Raw genomic sequence first — 16092 nt, 5'->3', positions numbered from 1 at the left:
CCAGTGAACTAGACTGTTGGGGGGAGGGCGGCAATGGGGGGAGGGTGAGGAGGGGAACACCCATAAGGAAGGGGAGGGGGAGGGGATGTTTGCCCGGAAACCGGGAAAGGGAATAACACTTTCGAAATGTATATAAGAAATACTCAAGTTAATAAAAAAAAAAAAAAAAAAGTTCTTTGAAATACCAACAGTACAAAAAAAAAAAATTCTAAATCGCCTTCTTGCACTTCATATTTTGTGACTTGTCTTTCCATCGTTTTTATCTATTTTTTTGTGTGTGTGTGATTTTCTTGACTTGGCTTTTGATAATTTTGTCTGATGTCTCGACTGCTCCTATCTTCAGGGTTGCTATGTCCAAGAAGTGACTTTATCTGTAACCCCAACTTTCTATAGGTAGGGGCAGGAGGATCCCTGGTGCTGGCAGAACAGCCACGCAGCAGCTCTATGAGAGACATCCTGGTAGTGTGAGTCACCATGTCTCTAAACACTCATAGGTGGGAGTTACCAAGCATCCAACGATACTTGATGTTGGACTCTGTGCTGAGCACACACACACACACACACACACACACAGAGAGAGAGAGAGAGAGAGAGAGAGAGAGAGAGAGAGAGAGACCCCACTGGACCTTGCCCTGGAATGATTATACATTTTTGTAGAGAAATCTAGAAATCTCATTCATAGGGTATTTAATATTTGATAACTAGTAGCATTTACAGTTGATAAACCATATACCAGGAACACCTCACTGGTAAGTTTCCTGTGTCATTGGTCAGTTCCTCCTATTCTATCTGCTACTAATAATATTAATTTAGGGATTTTGTAACATGATCCTTTAAAAGCCAAAATGGTTTTATTTTGAGAAAGAGAATGGTTCTATGATACAAACATGACATTACTTCTAACCAGAGCACCTTAGCTACATCTCTGCCTTCTTTAAGCAAAAGCCCCAACTGAACACATTCTTAAATGACTCACCTTTTGATTTCTTCTTAAAGTGAGACTCTCACAATTGCTGAATATATTTGTTGACTTTTAAACATCAGAGAATTTAAAAATATAAAATGTAGTTTTCAAAATTACACCTTGGATTGTTCTTTGGCTATAAAACCCATTGAACCTGGCCCTATCGGCTGTATGTTGGCAGACCACAGACATTTGTAGCATACCGCTTGAATTTAATTAAAGTGGGTACCATGCTTACAGTCTAGCAAAGTTGCTGGCACACGCAGTGGCACAGCGGCTATTGTTAGATGGTTTAATTTAATTAAATAGGGTGAGCTGATGTTGTCCTAATCTGCCTACTTGTGTCCCCTACTGCTTTCTTTTATTCTTGACCTTGAAGCATACATTTACCCTTTATCCTTTCTTAATCTCCTCTTCAAACTCTAACAATATAGCATTTTTTCTTTTATTCTTTGATTTTTTTAAAAAAGTCGTTTCTTTTCTAATTGATTTGCTTCTCTAAAGGAAACTATATCTATAGTCTATATAAGCGACCTTTCATGTGTGCTTTAAAGCTGTAACACTGGAATTTGAACAAATGGGCTGTGCCCCTATGCTATGTAGCACTGTGCTTTATTTATTCCTTTAAGTGTTTTCTTCCTACTTTGTAATATATCCCAACTCCCTCTGACATCTTAAAAGGGGAACAGTTTTTCCTTCACTCCAGTAATCTCTCCCACTGTATGTTTGTCCTATGTAGAGTAGAACCATATACTGCTGTCAAGCAAATTATGTATTTAAACTCAAATTTTCAGCTTTTCATTTATGTACCAATACTCTCATCTATCCTTTTTCCAAATAATGTGTTTCTACTCATAATTTTGCCAGAAATTTATTGTAGGAAATGTACAAATATATATAACATATATATAATATATATTATATATATAATTATATAAATATATATATATACCATTCAAATAACCTCTAGTTTCTACTTTCTGCTTCAGTTGTAAATTTATATGAACATACTTCCAAAGAAAATTTATATAGTATTGTTAATAAAATGGCCTACATTTCAAATACCTAGCCTTGTATTGTAAGTGCTTCAATGTTACTAAATATCTTTCAATCTTTAATTTTTAGCCATATAAACTGTATATTTCACAAATTATCATTCTGATATTTTGGATAGATATTTGAATATAATTTTCTTGTCTTTCAAATTATGCATGGTTACAATTTTATACATAAGTATGTTATCGGGGTTATTTACTTAACCAGATATTGAAAGAGTGTCTTGAGCCATATGCTTGAAACTTGAATGAATACACCTATGATATTTTTATATATGTAGTCAAATGTCCCCTAAGAATAGATATTCTTTAATTTCTACACATTTTTCTTATACTCTAATTTAGATGCTATCATAAACATTGTTGGGAACCCATCGTTAACACTTAAAGGTCTTTCCCTTATTTTCATTCAGATCCGTTTTGTTCTTTCCACCACTGTTTCACCCCAGCTTCGAAATACATTCCTTCATTATTCTCAGCTAATTTATCATCATTTCACGCGTCAGTCCAATACCAGAACACCTAACACCTGTGCTAGGCAGCAGATGCGCTGATTTGATTAAGTCAAGGTCCTTTCCCATAATATCCTCACTTGATGTGCAGTCAGAAGTCAGTGTCCTGATGGCACATTCCACTTCACACTTGACGGAGGAGAAGTACACACTGGAAAAGTTTTAAAGTCATATTTATAATGATTATTTTCCCAGTCTTATATTTCTCATACATAAAATTATATCATTTCCTTTTTAAGTCCCTGGCCTTATTTGGTTTCCTATTTATCGATCAGTGTTATGAGCCTGAAATCACTCATTTTATGAGCAATAGGTTCTATGCTAACTGATCTTTACTGCATATACCGTGCTCTGACGGCCTGCATATGTGTGTGGGGGGTTGTATGCAGAAAATATTTCAAATTGACAAGTACTATTTTTACAAAAGGTTGAATAAATTGTGAATTATATAGTTCTGTTAATCTATTTTCTATGTATCCAAAATTATGTAAGTAAACCTATATATTATCTATACTCAGGCAATTTTTAGCTTATTCAATTTTCGCTTCGATGATATATTAAGTGCTTAATAAATTCCTTAAGCATATGTGTGTCATGTATGTGAGTATGTATGTATGTATGTATTTATAGTATATAAATAAATACGTATATAAATATATATATATAAATTACATGAACTAATTAGGCTTGTTTAATTCTCACTTTTATATAATTATTTTAGTGTCCTGTATGGAAATAAAATCACAGAACTCCCAAAAAGTTTATTTGAAGGACTGTTTTCCTTACAGCTACTGTAAGTATTTGATTACTGTGGATCTATGGAACCTAATATTAATGTCTTTTTTAAATCTCTTATTATCTTGAGTCTTCGATCCAAAATGAAACAGTGGAATGACATAAAAATGACAAATGTAGCACTGGTAACCTTGATAATAGCTATTTCTATGAAGGCACAACTATTGAGAGGTATCTAAGACATTTCTCTCCCTAATAAAATAATGACTGTGTTTTGGCTGCCCCATGTGGAGAGGTTCTGTAGTTATATGCACGCCATAAAGGCTCTCTGTTCTGATGTTAGCAGTAGCTGAGGTAGAGCTAGAGAGACGGGATGAATTCACCAGTCCGTTACCACAGAAGAGTGAAGAGCACACATTCCAGGGCTAATTCTTCAAACACAGGCACAGGCACAGTGAAGCATGCAGTGGGGGCAGTCTCCTGATTCCTCTTTATTGAGTTGTCTCTGACCCCCTCCATTCTAGAAAAACCATTCCACTTAGTCTATACATGCTTCCACACTGTAGATAGAGCCTGGTGCGATCTTCAAATATTGCTAAGTAGTTACCACATCCTTGTTTTCCAAGAATACTCTCGATGCCCAGGATCCTCAACTATTGTCCCCACCGTTGCTCTCTTTCCCATCAACACTCAAAATGCACTTATCTACAGGGACAGTGAGGAATGTCAAATGTGTGAGGAAAGCATAAAGATCTGAAGAGAACCTTCTTGATAAAGCCACTGTTTTTAATAGCCCATCTCCCAACTCTCAAGAACTACCCATTTTTCAGTCTTCCAGAATTTAAAAAAAAAAAAAAGCTACCCTAATTTTTTTGCCCATAGCCAGGAACATTATGAAGTGAAAATTTTTATGTTTGTTAAAACAGACGGGAGTTAATGAATACTAAAAACCTAAGGAACTGACTGCTGTTGTGTCTGTACTCTTCAATCCTGTTGTTCTAAAATGAGTACACAGAAACAACTGTCTTCAACGTCTTCATCCATTTCCTCATCTTTATTTTTTTATTTCCCAACTCCTTTATTCCTTCATCTTATGAATTAAAGAACATTATCAACATTGCTTGTATTGTTGCAAAGATGGGGAAGTGTACGTCTTGAACCTTTCTCCCAATTCAAACCTCCCACCCCAGATCCAAAACATTGCTCCAGGGCCTTTAGGCAACTTTTTGGTGCACTGTAAAGAAGCCCCAGACTTCAGCTCCTCATGAGAGAGCACAGAGCACAGAAAACAGGATCATAACACCACAGCCTGACATATTCATAAAGAATGTAAATATCAAGCAAGTGAAATTCAAAACTGTGTTTGCTGTAAATATTTTTCTTGTCATTGTCAATTGAGAACACATACTCATTACATTACATGAGAATTACCCAAACCGCATGGCAGATAATTTCAAGCTATTAGATGTTTTAATGCCCCAAATAAAATAACAACGTAGAGACGAAGAATATTAAAAAGGTACTGCAAAAATGGCGAAGCTGGGTTTAGAGGTATGTGCTCTCAGCTTGACCCAGGTAATGGAATCCTGTAGCAGCACATACTGTGCTTAGGAAGTCACAGAGACGGGAGAGTCTGCTTAGGTAGAAATTGTATTCTGGAAAAGATGTATTGCAGCAGTGGTAAGACACAGTCATCTGTAACTATATTTAACCTCCATGAATGATACCTGACAGTATATGATCTTTAAAGCACACTGCCACAATGCATTGATGCAGTGAGATGGTATGATAATGTCTTAGATGGGTACTGCAACTGGAACCTGGAATGTAGTACTGTAACTTTCCTATCCAGGAGGGTTGTGAGGTAGTCATGTGTCAGCAGATACATTTGAGCATGTAGTATGTCCTAGACGTGTATAAAATAGGAGGGAACAAAATACACAAAAACCCATGACATCCTGGGTACAAATGGCAGCCTTTGATAACATTAATAACAAAATATTTAAACTATATATATATATATGCATACACACACATATATAAGAAAATAGACTACATATAGTCACTTGAAAGAACTGGGGATTAGAAGGTCGAATGACCCTGAAAATATATGAAGTAGTATAGGGTGGGAAATGAGCGTGTTTATGGTTAGTAGAATTCTGAGAAGCAATGTGACTAGCAAGCCACACACCTTGGAGAAAATTCTAAAGAGAGGATAAGATAATCTAGACCTAATAAAAAGTAGCAAGTTGTAAACTGGGACAGCCACAGGGTGAGGGTGCAGAATTCCAAGATTAAGCTACAGGCCCCTTTGGGCGTTTGGAAGGATGTTGGCTATCTAGACTTTTACTCTGACCAGAGCTATTACATGGTCTTGGGAGGTAGATCGTGATCCCATATGTATTATAATAACCACCCTGGCTGCTGTTTTAGAAGGACACTCAACTTCTCCAAAGCAGCTGGAGATACTAATAATGTTAATTGTTATTAGTCTGATTTTGACAACAGAAGCTGAGCGTCTTCTTTGTCTATGGCTTTATGTTTTTGTCATTGTTTGTAGCCTTCTGATCTGATTTATTGAATCCATTTATGGTACAACTAGATTTCTGTCCATTTGACCATCTGACTTGCTTTTTCATGTAACCCCTCAAGCTCCAACCTGTAGTGCCTACATCATTATTAAATTTATAAAGTTAATATTGGGATTAAATGCATTTCTCAGGTTTCCTCCAGAAGGGCTATATTACAGGTGACTTAATGAGATGCCACACTTTAATTTTATGACTGTTTGATCAAACAGATTATTGAATGCCAACAAGATAAACTGCCTTCGGGTAGATGCTTTTCAGGACCTGCACAACTTGAACCTTCTCTCCTTATACGACAATAAGCTTCAGACTGTTGCCAAGGGCACCTTCTCAGCTCTCAGAGCCATCCAAACTATGTATGTATGCAAAATTTGGACAGAGTACAATGCCGGTTACTCTCACTGTGAATGTGCGAGCCGAGTCCCATGCAAGTAGTGTATAAAACTCTTCTGCTGTGTTTCTGAAAGGCATTTGGCCCAGAATCCTTTCATTTGTGACTGCCATCTCAAGTGGCTAGCGGATTATCTCCACACCAACCCAATTGAGACCAGCGGTGCCCGTTGCACCAGTCCCCGCCGCCTGGCTAACAAAAGAATTGGACAGATCAAAAGCAAGAAATTCCGTTGTTCAGGTAATTTCTCACTTCATGAGACATTTCCCTTAGGACTGAAAGCTACAGTTACATGAAAATTAGCAACAGCCGCTGCCTTTGTCTGATTACCAAGCATTATTGTACAGTCTTATTTTTTTTTTCCTTCTGCCTGGGAAGGGGGAAAGCAGAAGAAATAGACACACAACGCAAATAGTGTGTGTACTAAAATGAATATCAGTCAAATGAAAGGGAACCTTGGATCCATTGTACTGTGTTCCTAGGATTCAGATACATATTTAGATAACATATAACCCTTCAAGTGGTGTTACTCCTTCAAATAGTTGGACTTGCTTTTATTTATGCACAAACTGAAATAAGATTGATTACATGAATTTTTTTGAACCTGAGAAGTATAGAGTGAGAGGCCAAAGATGCCTCATTGCTTTCTGAAATCTTGCACGAGGACACATTTCTGAGACTATCTGTTCCCGTTTGGGGAATAATACATTTATCCAACAGAAGCATCGTATGGCTGTTAATGGGGAAGCTTACTCCACCCTTCATATTGGTCTAGTGTCATATGTGTTCTGACGGGAGGAAACATTAACTATCATTTGGGGAGTGTGCTACCTAACTCTTCTGGGCACATTTCTCACTGTGCAGTGGGTACATGCTAAACATCTAATATAAAAACTCTCTATGTTATTGTCCATGTTTATAATGAGCTTATCACTCACTTTATGTTGGTTATTTTGATGGATATACATTGTCACTCGGTTACCCCGTAGTAACTTTAATCCATTCTTAATCTAAGATAACTCATATCTCTGCTTGCTGACATTCAGGTACATCTTCTATTTTTTCTCTCTCTTTTTTTATTTAGCTAAAGAGCAGTATTTCATTCCAGGTAGGTTTTGCTCGGTGGTAGGACTAACTGCAGACACCTTTTCCTCGACTTACATAGCTTCTAAACATTGATGTGCATGTTTGGGGGAGTACAGTGAACACCTCATAGATAGTGCCTCACGCATAGATCACTTATCGCTGTATCCTGAAAGCCCACCTCTGCATGCAGCTTCTGATGCCGAACCTCTCTGTTTTAAAACATAAGACCCAGAAACACCTTCTCTCTTCTCCCTCTCTCCTTTGCATAGAATCTGAAATTTCTCATGGTAACGAAAATATTTGAACTATGGCTTTCTATTTAAATCACATTTTTTCTCTCTACATTGAATATCTAATCCTTCAGTCTGTTTTTAAAATATAGCTTACCAGGCTAATTTTAAAGACAGCAGCCCCTCTATTGTCAAAGAGCTAGTTCTATATAAAATCAGGTGTAAACTTGCAAAACTGCATTTTTAACAACAGCAAAAATTTTAAACCTGACTTAAAAAGAATACTTTTTTGCTTACTTTTAATTTATTTTTTTAACAAAAGGCAGCTGCTTCATACTGATTTAGCTGCACTTGTGGGGTTTCTTATTAATTTATTCCTAATTGTACATTTTCGCCTGTCTGGGGTCTGATTATTATGTTCCAGACAGGATATCCACATGTATCTTGAAGTCATTAGCGGTTAATGGGCACAAATGCCTTGAGTAATCTAAGCAGAAGGAGTCCGTGTTTCTAAAGATGCAATTGTAATGTTTCTCCCTTTGCTTCCATCCAATACCTTCGAACTGATGAGTCTGGAACCAGCTCTTTAAAATGTCCCCCTTACTTTGTTCTTGTGTAAATGCCTCTTGACTTGTTTGCTTTAATTCACCGTATAAATCAGGACCAATCCACACCATATCTATGTATGGTATGGATTGATCCTGATTTATACATATATACATATGGTATTGATTGGTCTCAATTTAAAGATGTATTTATTACTTATCTTATCATTTAATTAATTATATATAATAGTATATTGCTTATTTTGAATTTTAATGCTCAAATAATAGTCTACGTGTTGTTTGTACGGTATAAGCAATAATGTGTTGAAAAGAGCAATTAATTGGTCTTCATGATCATTTATAGCTTTTGTTATTTTTAGCCAATTATGTGCAGTTACCTACTAAATATGGATTAGCTGAAAAAAGAAACCCTCTGAAAACCAGCCTGTGCAAAGACTAGCATACAAATATGATTTAAACTCCTAAATTGTGGCAATTCATCTAATCACTGCCAAATTATTCAATTCAATTTCTTAATAATTTAAATGCAACGATCCCAGTAAAACTCAACACAATACAAATGCCGCGCTCGTTGTTAAGTTTTCTGCTCTTGCTGGAAGAAAGAAATCCAGATAGGCTTTAAAAAGTAACTTCTCTACCAAAGATAATATCTTGCATTTTAGTCCTTGATAGTTAAGTTCCCATTTCAAGTTTACTTGTAGACTCCATGGCACATTGATTGCTGTTGCTCACCTTGCTCTTTTTTCCACATCGAATGCTAATTACAATTTGTGTCCAGGTAACCCACGGTGTTAAAATAAGCACTGCTGACTGCTGTGATAGTAATTACACCTTTTTACATGCATTCAGTGAACCTGGTATTGATACTGTTATCAGAATAATGTTAGCTTTCTTGTGGCTAACTCTCTGAAGACTGAAAGGAAACACATTCTTCAATTAGTAGGGTGACTCTCAGTGCTGGATTGCAATGTGACCCTTTTATACTTGTCATTCAGTTTGTGTTGAAATTCTAATTATGCTCCCACCAAGTGATATGCTTTAAAACTTGCGGGTCATTTAGAAGCTTATGACCTACCTCCTCACTATTATCTATCTACTGTCCTTGTAACTTTCCATTATTGGCTTTTCATTCATTTTATATGTGTGCTCATCTATTGCTATTCTGTATGGCACAATAGAATACCTGCCTCACAGACAGTTCATCCATTAAAGGAAGCCATAAACATTTTATTTGTATTGCACATCTTTTAGGCCGTTGCATCGCCTATCAGCCATTATACTTCAAAAGTGCCATAATACTGAAAAGCATGACAAACGCATCACATAATGCTATCTCATGTCTGTCATGGTAAAGAAACAAGGAAGAGAACATTGTTTGGTGGATGCGTGCTTGCGTGTGTGCGTGCGTGTGTCTGTGTGTCTGTGTTTGTATATGTCTATAAACCTTAACTGGAATGATTCTGTCTTTCTTTCCTCCTTGGTGATCTTTTCTTTTGCAGGAATTCACCATTTGGCCTGTAAGTAAAAGTGTCTCATCTGAAATGTAACCTACCCTCTTTCAATCCCCGATGTACCTTCTTCTAGTTTTGATGTTTTGCACCTATTTCCCATGAAGAAACCACAGATCTCTTGAGCTTCTCTGTTGTCCTTGTAGCTTTCCTTCAACTTCTTCCTGGATGTTTCCCGAAAGCTGTGGTTCCCCACGCTGCAGTTCTGAGGAATGTGGGAGGCGCCTTTTCCACATAGCCCCTTCTTTGTGTTTCCAGGCACCTTTGGTAGTTATGCTCTCGCTATGATCATACACAATCTGCGGGAAGAATGCATGTCATGTAACAGTACGATGCTTCCAGACCGTCCGTAGCTTTTCTCCTCCCTTCGTCTTTCCTCTCGGTCTTCCCTCTGGCCTAGTGGTTGGTGTAGTGATAACGTAGCGAGATTTTCTGTTGTGCTTGATCTAACCATGTGCTTGCGAGGTATGAGTAAAACATGGTTCCGTCAAGCACCATGGAACGTCACGCAGCTTTCTACAGCATGACAAGCTGCTGAGGCTCAAGGCAGGACTTACTTGTCTTTTTTTTTTTTTTTATAGACTCAAAATGAAAAAAAAAATTAAAGAGGGCTTTGGGGGCGTTTCTGAAGAATATGTGAGAGGGGAAGAATAACAAAAGTCTGTAGAAAAAAATTTAAAACCTAAGTATATCGATTATCCTTGAAAGCCCCACTTTACAATAATATACAGGAGTATGTTTATTACTAGATATGTTTTCAATTTTTGACTCAGAGAAAAATAAACCTTTTTTTTAACAATTCATACCCATCGTGTGATTATCTGTGAAATAGATGACTAGCAGGGCTCAGAATCGGATCAGCAGAAAGTACAGCTGTGAAAAGCTCACCTCTATGAATGTTTTCCTGTCGTGTGCATCTGGTCACTCTTCTTTTCCAGAAAATTCCAAGCCTTTCTTTTAACCCTCACCTGATATCCATTGACCAAAGCTCCCTAAATTGTCTTCCTGCTGCATAATATAAAGCTACCCTACTATTTTTTCTTCCCGTTCTATTAATGACTTTTCGAACATGCAGACTCAGAATCTTATGTTTGGCTTGAATCCTCAATAGGTACAGAAGATTATCGATCAAAATTAAGTGGAGACTGCTTTGCAGACTTGGCTTGTCCTGAAAAATGTCGCTGTGAAGGGACCACAGTAGACTGCTCCAATCAAAAACTCAACAAAATCCCAGACCATATTCCCCAGTACACAGCAGAGCTGTAAGTTAATCTGACCACAAAATCCTGGCTGGGAGGGACCAAGGGACTAGAGACACAGCATGAAAGCATTGGAATTTTTGTCATGGCATTTTACTTCTAAATAATTGAATTGACTAACTGATACACATTGGATTGAGAACACCTCTTCTTTGGCAAAGAATATGTCCAATGCTGTCTCAGTTTGCTTTTTTTTTTTGTGTGTGTGTGAACAAAGTATTTAAGGTGAACCCTGCTTTTAAAGCATCAATTAAACAATCAACTTATCTTTCAAAGATCAGTCGTCACATTACAATGTTAATAATAACAGACATATCTGACTAGTATTGGATATTCATTATGGGAAAACGATTTATAATCATTTCATTATTTTCAGATGGCATATAATCCTTCAAATAGCCAAACAAAACAATTTTAGAGTCCCCAGATCTATTTGGTGGTTATTTGACTATTTCTCCAGTTCAAGTGAAAAGACTCCATGACTGCCAGTTGTGGAAGGACAAACAATAGTTGTTTGCCTGGTTATGTGTTTATAAACAGAGGCTAGAGATTAGAGAAAGCTGAAAATTCAGATCTGATCAAATTTATACTTAAGGATTTAGAATAGGATCCACAGTATGAAAAAAAAAAGTGTGCTTTTGGGATTATTTGTAGATTCTGTGCACACACGCAGTTCACCTTTGCTGGCTATAAAAGGAAGATGTATAATGTTAGTTTTTTAAGATCCATGAAAACACGAGTGGAATCTAATCATTTCATGAATATCTTAGTGATGTTTATTTATGGTACCATCTGCTATTTGTCATTTATTGCTTTGCAAAGTCGCTTGTCTCTGTGTGTATGCATAATCCTTCTGTCTTCAACGAGATTACAGCCTCTCTGTGGCAGGCACTGTGTATTATCAGTTCTGTCCCACTGTGTCTTTACACATGCCCGTTACTTAATGAATTTAAAGCAATTTGAATAATTAGAAATAATGTCTTTCACAGGGTTGACAGAAACTAATTTCTTTGCCATTCTGGTGACTTTTTTTTAACACCCACTAGATCACGGTATATTTACTAGATCAAGAATTTAAAAATTCCAGGAACATATGGCAAGATCCCTAAACTACACTTTGTGTGTCTATATGTGTACTTGTATTTATTTCTGATAGTGCTCCACACAAGCGATTTTATATTGAGCATGAAAATGAGGAAAATAAGCTTAAAGTTTAAATGAGTCTCAAGAATTCTACTAGAACTTAGTTTCAAATGTAAGATTCAGCAGAAATTCTGTTTTATATTTTTAACAAAATTTTTATATTATGCACATAAAATAGGCACAAAATACTTAAGAGAAAAAATGTTTGCAAACCATGCATTCAGTAAGCAATTTGGATTCAGAATTTTTACTAGACATGTACTAACTGTGGATTACATTCAGATATATGACCTGTCATAATATTCAAAAATATAAAGGTTATATTGCCTAACAAACTTGTGAAAATATCCATATGAACACGTTTTTCAATGAAGGCATATGATTGATCAGTAAGCATATGTAAATATTATCTGTTTAATTAGTTATTAGAAAATGCTAAACTATTATTTTTCCGCTGCCTTGACTAAAATATCAGGACCAGAAGCAAACTTTAGAAGGAAGGGTATATTTTGGTGTGTGGTTACAGAAGGGGAGTCCACAAATCAGGGAGAGAAGAGAACTGTCTGACCACATTTCATAAGCAAACAGGAAGCAAAGATATAAGCAGAGTGAAAGGCTTTAGACTCTCACAGCTCATGACACCCTTTCTCTAGCAAAGCCATGACACCTAGAAATTCCATACCTTTCCGAGATAGTGGCAACCACTGGGTGCAAGTGTTCTAACACATGCATGAACCTATAGAGAATCTTTGTCATTCAAACCACCACATCGCTCACTGGTCCCCATAGGCTCTTTGCCATCTCATGATTCAACATATGTATAATCCAATTTCAAAAGCATGTGTGGTCTTTAACAGCCTCAACAGTGTTGAAAAGTCCTAAGTCTCTCCTAAGACACAAAGTAATACTTGTCCCCAGAAAATTAGGAAGGAAGGAAGGAAGGAAGGAAGGAAGGAAGGAAGGAAGGAAGGAAGGACGGAAGGAAGAGAAATTGCATCTAACAAACAATGGCACATATTATATATTACCATTCAAGAAGGAAGAATGGGGAAATACTGAGGAAAGATTGGACCAAAGCAAGACTCAAACCCAACAGGGCAGACACCAAAGGCTGTCTTCCATTTCTCGCATCTAGGGCTTCAGATTCAATGTACTGAGGTGGCACCCCTCCCTTACATGGCACCCGTCCTTGCAGATTTGCTGCGTGTGTTATACTTTCCTCTCTTGGAGCTCATTCTACTTCCTGCCTGCAGCTCTTCTTAACAGAAGTCTCAAGGTTCTGGCATCCGCCACCTTGGGAGTCTCAAGTGAAACATCCGCTTTATTCGGTAACTGCACAGGCCTCCTGACTGAGATGCCAACTCCTGTTACACATGCCAGACCTCACCACCTGTTTGATATCACAGGCCTAATCACTTCCTGGATTCCACAGGAAGCACTGGCAATTCCCTCATCCTATATCTTTCATGTCTCCCAAATCACAGCCCTGTTGATAACAATGTCAAACTTCCTTGACAGCTTGGTATGGATTTGCATACCTTTGGGATCAGCAGCTTTTATCTGCTGTTTTTCTAGGGGCATTCCTAAGGATTCCTTAAGTTCTTTCACTTCACATGTTGAAGATTTAGCTGGATGGGGTCTTGCCCTCAGAACAACTCACCTCCTCCAGTGGAGAGTAAGAAGCTTTTCTTTAATGACATTAAGCTCCTTAACAATTACATCTTACTTTGCAGCCCACGTTTTGGGGACATTCTTAAGACTTCTAGTGTTGTTCTCCAGGCTGCACAGTTTATATTTATGTGTGCATTGCTTGCTCTACATGGCGGTAGATCTGCAGGACAGAAGTCAGGAATAACTACTCGAGACACTCAATGTCAGGTGGCCTCGAAATCATTCTATCAAAGAAATTAATTTTTAAAATGCAAATAAATTGCTTTTTGATTTAGCCTTGGGCAAGCTCTAAGGACATGTAGAGAATGAAGCCAGATTCTCTGCCAAAATATTTTCCAAATGAATGTTCTCTAGCTCAGTTACTGAGTTTTGTTACCCTCTGAAAACTAATGATTTGGACCTATAGTATATGCATCCTAGCACCAGGATTACACTCTTCCAGATTCTTCTTAGAATGGTTAAGTTCTGCTTAAAGCGGTTAACTATTTTTCTACTCCAAAATTCCAAAATCCTACGAATCTCTCTCTTTCTCTCTCTAAAACAAAACAAAATAAAAACACTGCTAGATTCTTCATAGTACAACCTCTCAGTACAAAAGTCTACATCAGTTACTTTTTGGCTACTATGTTGGTTTCTCTTTGTGCTTCTCACTTTATAATCCCACTAAACCATACCTGGCTGAGTGAATGTGGGGTGCCCATTCTGTCCCTCAGCAATCAAAAGCAACCAACGACCAATAGCACTATAACCTATGTGAAAATTCCAAATAACTCAGCCTCGGGGATCTAATACCCTCTTCTGGCCCTGTGGACAACTACACTTATGTGTGTATACCAATGAATAGAAGCACATGCCTAGACATAATTGAAACTAAAGTAAAATCTTCAGAACATCATACAACATGAAGCAAAAGACATTGTGTACAATTCCATTTAAGAGAAATATCCAAAATAAGAACACCAAGACAGTGTGGTATGAATGAGGGATGGTGAGAAGGAGTTGGCTGTGACGATCAAACAAGGCTGTTGCCAATGGTTGGTATTGATTTTGGAGTACTTTGGGGGTGTTGAAAATATATTGACTTAGTAAGAATGGGTGTGCTGGGCTTTGTCTGAGACATTTGTTTATGTCTTTGCTTGAGATGGAGGTTTTTATATTGTGTTCAAAACTTGGCACCACGTAGACCATGCTGGCCTCAGACTTGCTGCGGTCTTCCTCCTTTGCCTCCTGAATACTGAAGTTGCATGCATGAATCATTCTGCTTGCCTTTCGAATTTACAAATATACTGAAATTCTATACATTGGGCACTTTATAGTATTTGAATTATGTATAAATTGATCTGTGAATGATAAAGGTATGAATCAGGAATTTAAGGCATGAATGCATGCTAGGTTGACAATAGTGAAAAGGGCTTAGAAACCTTGCTCTAGAGATTCCTCTGTATAAGCTGGCTTTGAATAGTCTTTGCTTTTCTTAACATTTAAATATATTTAATATTTTCTGATTCTTAAAACATCATGAAATGATAAAGCAGAAGCATGTTAATGAATTCTCTTCTATTTGAGCTGTATTTTAAAAGTTATCAAACAATGTTGTAAGTCAAGGTAATGAATACAAGCTAACTCCTTCCTACCTGTAAGGAAACTTGCTTTCTTTCTTGTTGTGTTTCCCCAGGCGTCTCAATAATAATGAATTCACAGTGTTAGAAGCCACAGGAATATTTAAGAAACTTCCTCAGTTGCGTAAAATGTAAGTCATTTGTTGGCTATAGGCTAAATTTCTGCGGTGTCTTTCTTGTGAATTTTATATTTCTTTCCATTTTATCCAAGTTTCTTTTGAAATAGGAACACACACACACACACACACACACACACACACACACACATATATATATATATATAATCAATCTAGGGAAATTTCCATGTGAAGACTCCATGGGGCCTGGATCCAGGGTACTGTTTAAGAGGTATTTTTCCATGTGTTTACACAATGCCAAGCCAGCCCTTAGCATCTTTCTCTAAAGTAGACAGCTGGTCTCTAATGCGTCCACAGCAGGAATCCAGCAATCTAAGCACATTACAATGGCTTCACTGATGGTTTGTAACTTCCTTTACTATTCCCCAAACCGTGGTGCTATTTCTCTTTCAGCACATTCATGTCAACTGCTTGACTTTTGCTTCATTAAGCTTTCATTATGAGATAGTCAAAATTAATGATTAGTAAACTGGCTGGTCTGCTCATCTGTGTTACTTCATGCCCACAGCTCATATTTCAGAGTAAGTCCATGAGCTCAGCATTTCCAACAACATTCCGTGTCCTTGAGGAGAGTAGAGGGAGCGGCAGGACAAAAGTCAAGTGTGCAAGGATCCATATCACCCTGCTC

At 37.3% G+C, this 16092-nt stretch overlaps 1 protein-coding gene across 4 annotated transcripts in view; it reads left to right on the top strand.

Moving 5' to 3' along the window:
* Slit2 (slit guidance ligand 2) overlaps nt 1-16092 on the top strand; it is a 327841-nt gene that overhangs the window by 235365 nt on the left and 76384 nt on the right. For 2 of the 4 annotated variants that reach the window (XM_032916903.1, XM_032916900.1), the window contains exons 13-18: nt 3253-3324; nt 6067-6210; nt 6322-6485; nt 7330-7353; nt 10747-10897; nt 15384-15458. In XM_032916903.1, the coding sequence (XP_032772794.1) occupies nt 3253-3324; nt 6067-6210; nt 6322-6485; nt 7330-7353; nt 10747-10897; nt 15384-15458 (630 nt within the window). The remainder of the gene's footprint in view (nt 1-3252; nt 3325-6066; nt 6211-6321; nt 6486-7329; nt 7354-10746; nt 10898-15383; nt 15459-16092) is intronic. The other 2 variants (XM_032916904.1, XM_032916902.1) reach the window with 1 other exon arrangement.

Source organism: Rattus rattus, chromosome 11 (genome assembly GCF_011064425.1).
Source record: "Rattus rattus isolate New Zealand chromosome 11, Rrattus_CSIRO_v1, whole genome shotgun sequence".
Taxonomy (NCBI): domain Eukaryota; kingdom Metazoa; phylum Chordata; class Mammalia; order Rodentia; family Muridae; genus Rattus; species Rattus rattus.
Note: the sequence above shows the minus strand (reverse complement) of the source record. Positions and strands in the feature narration are given on the sequence as shown.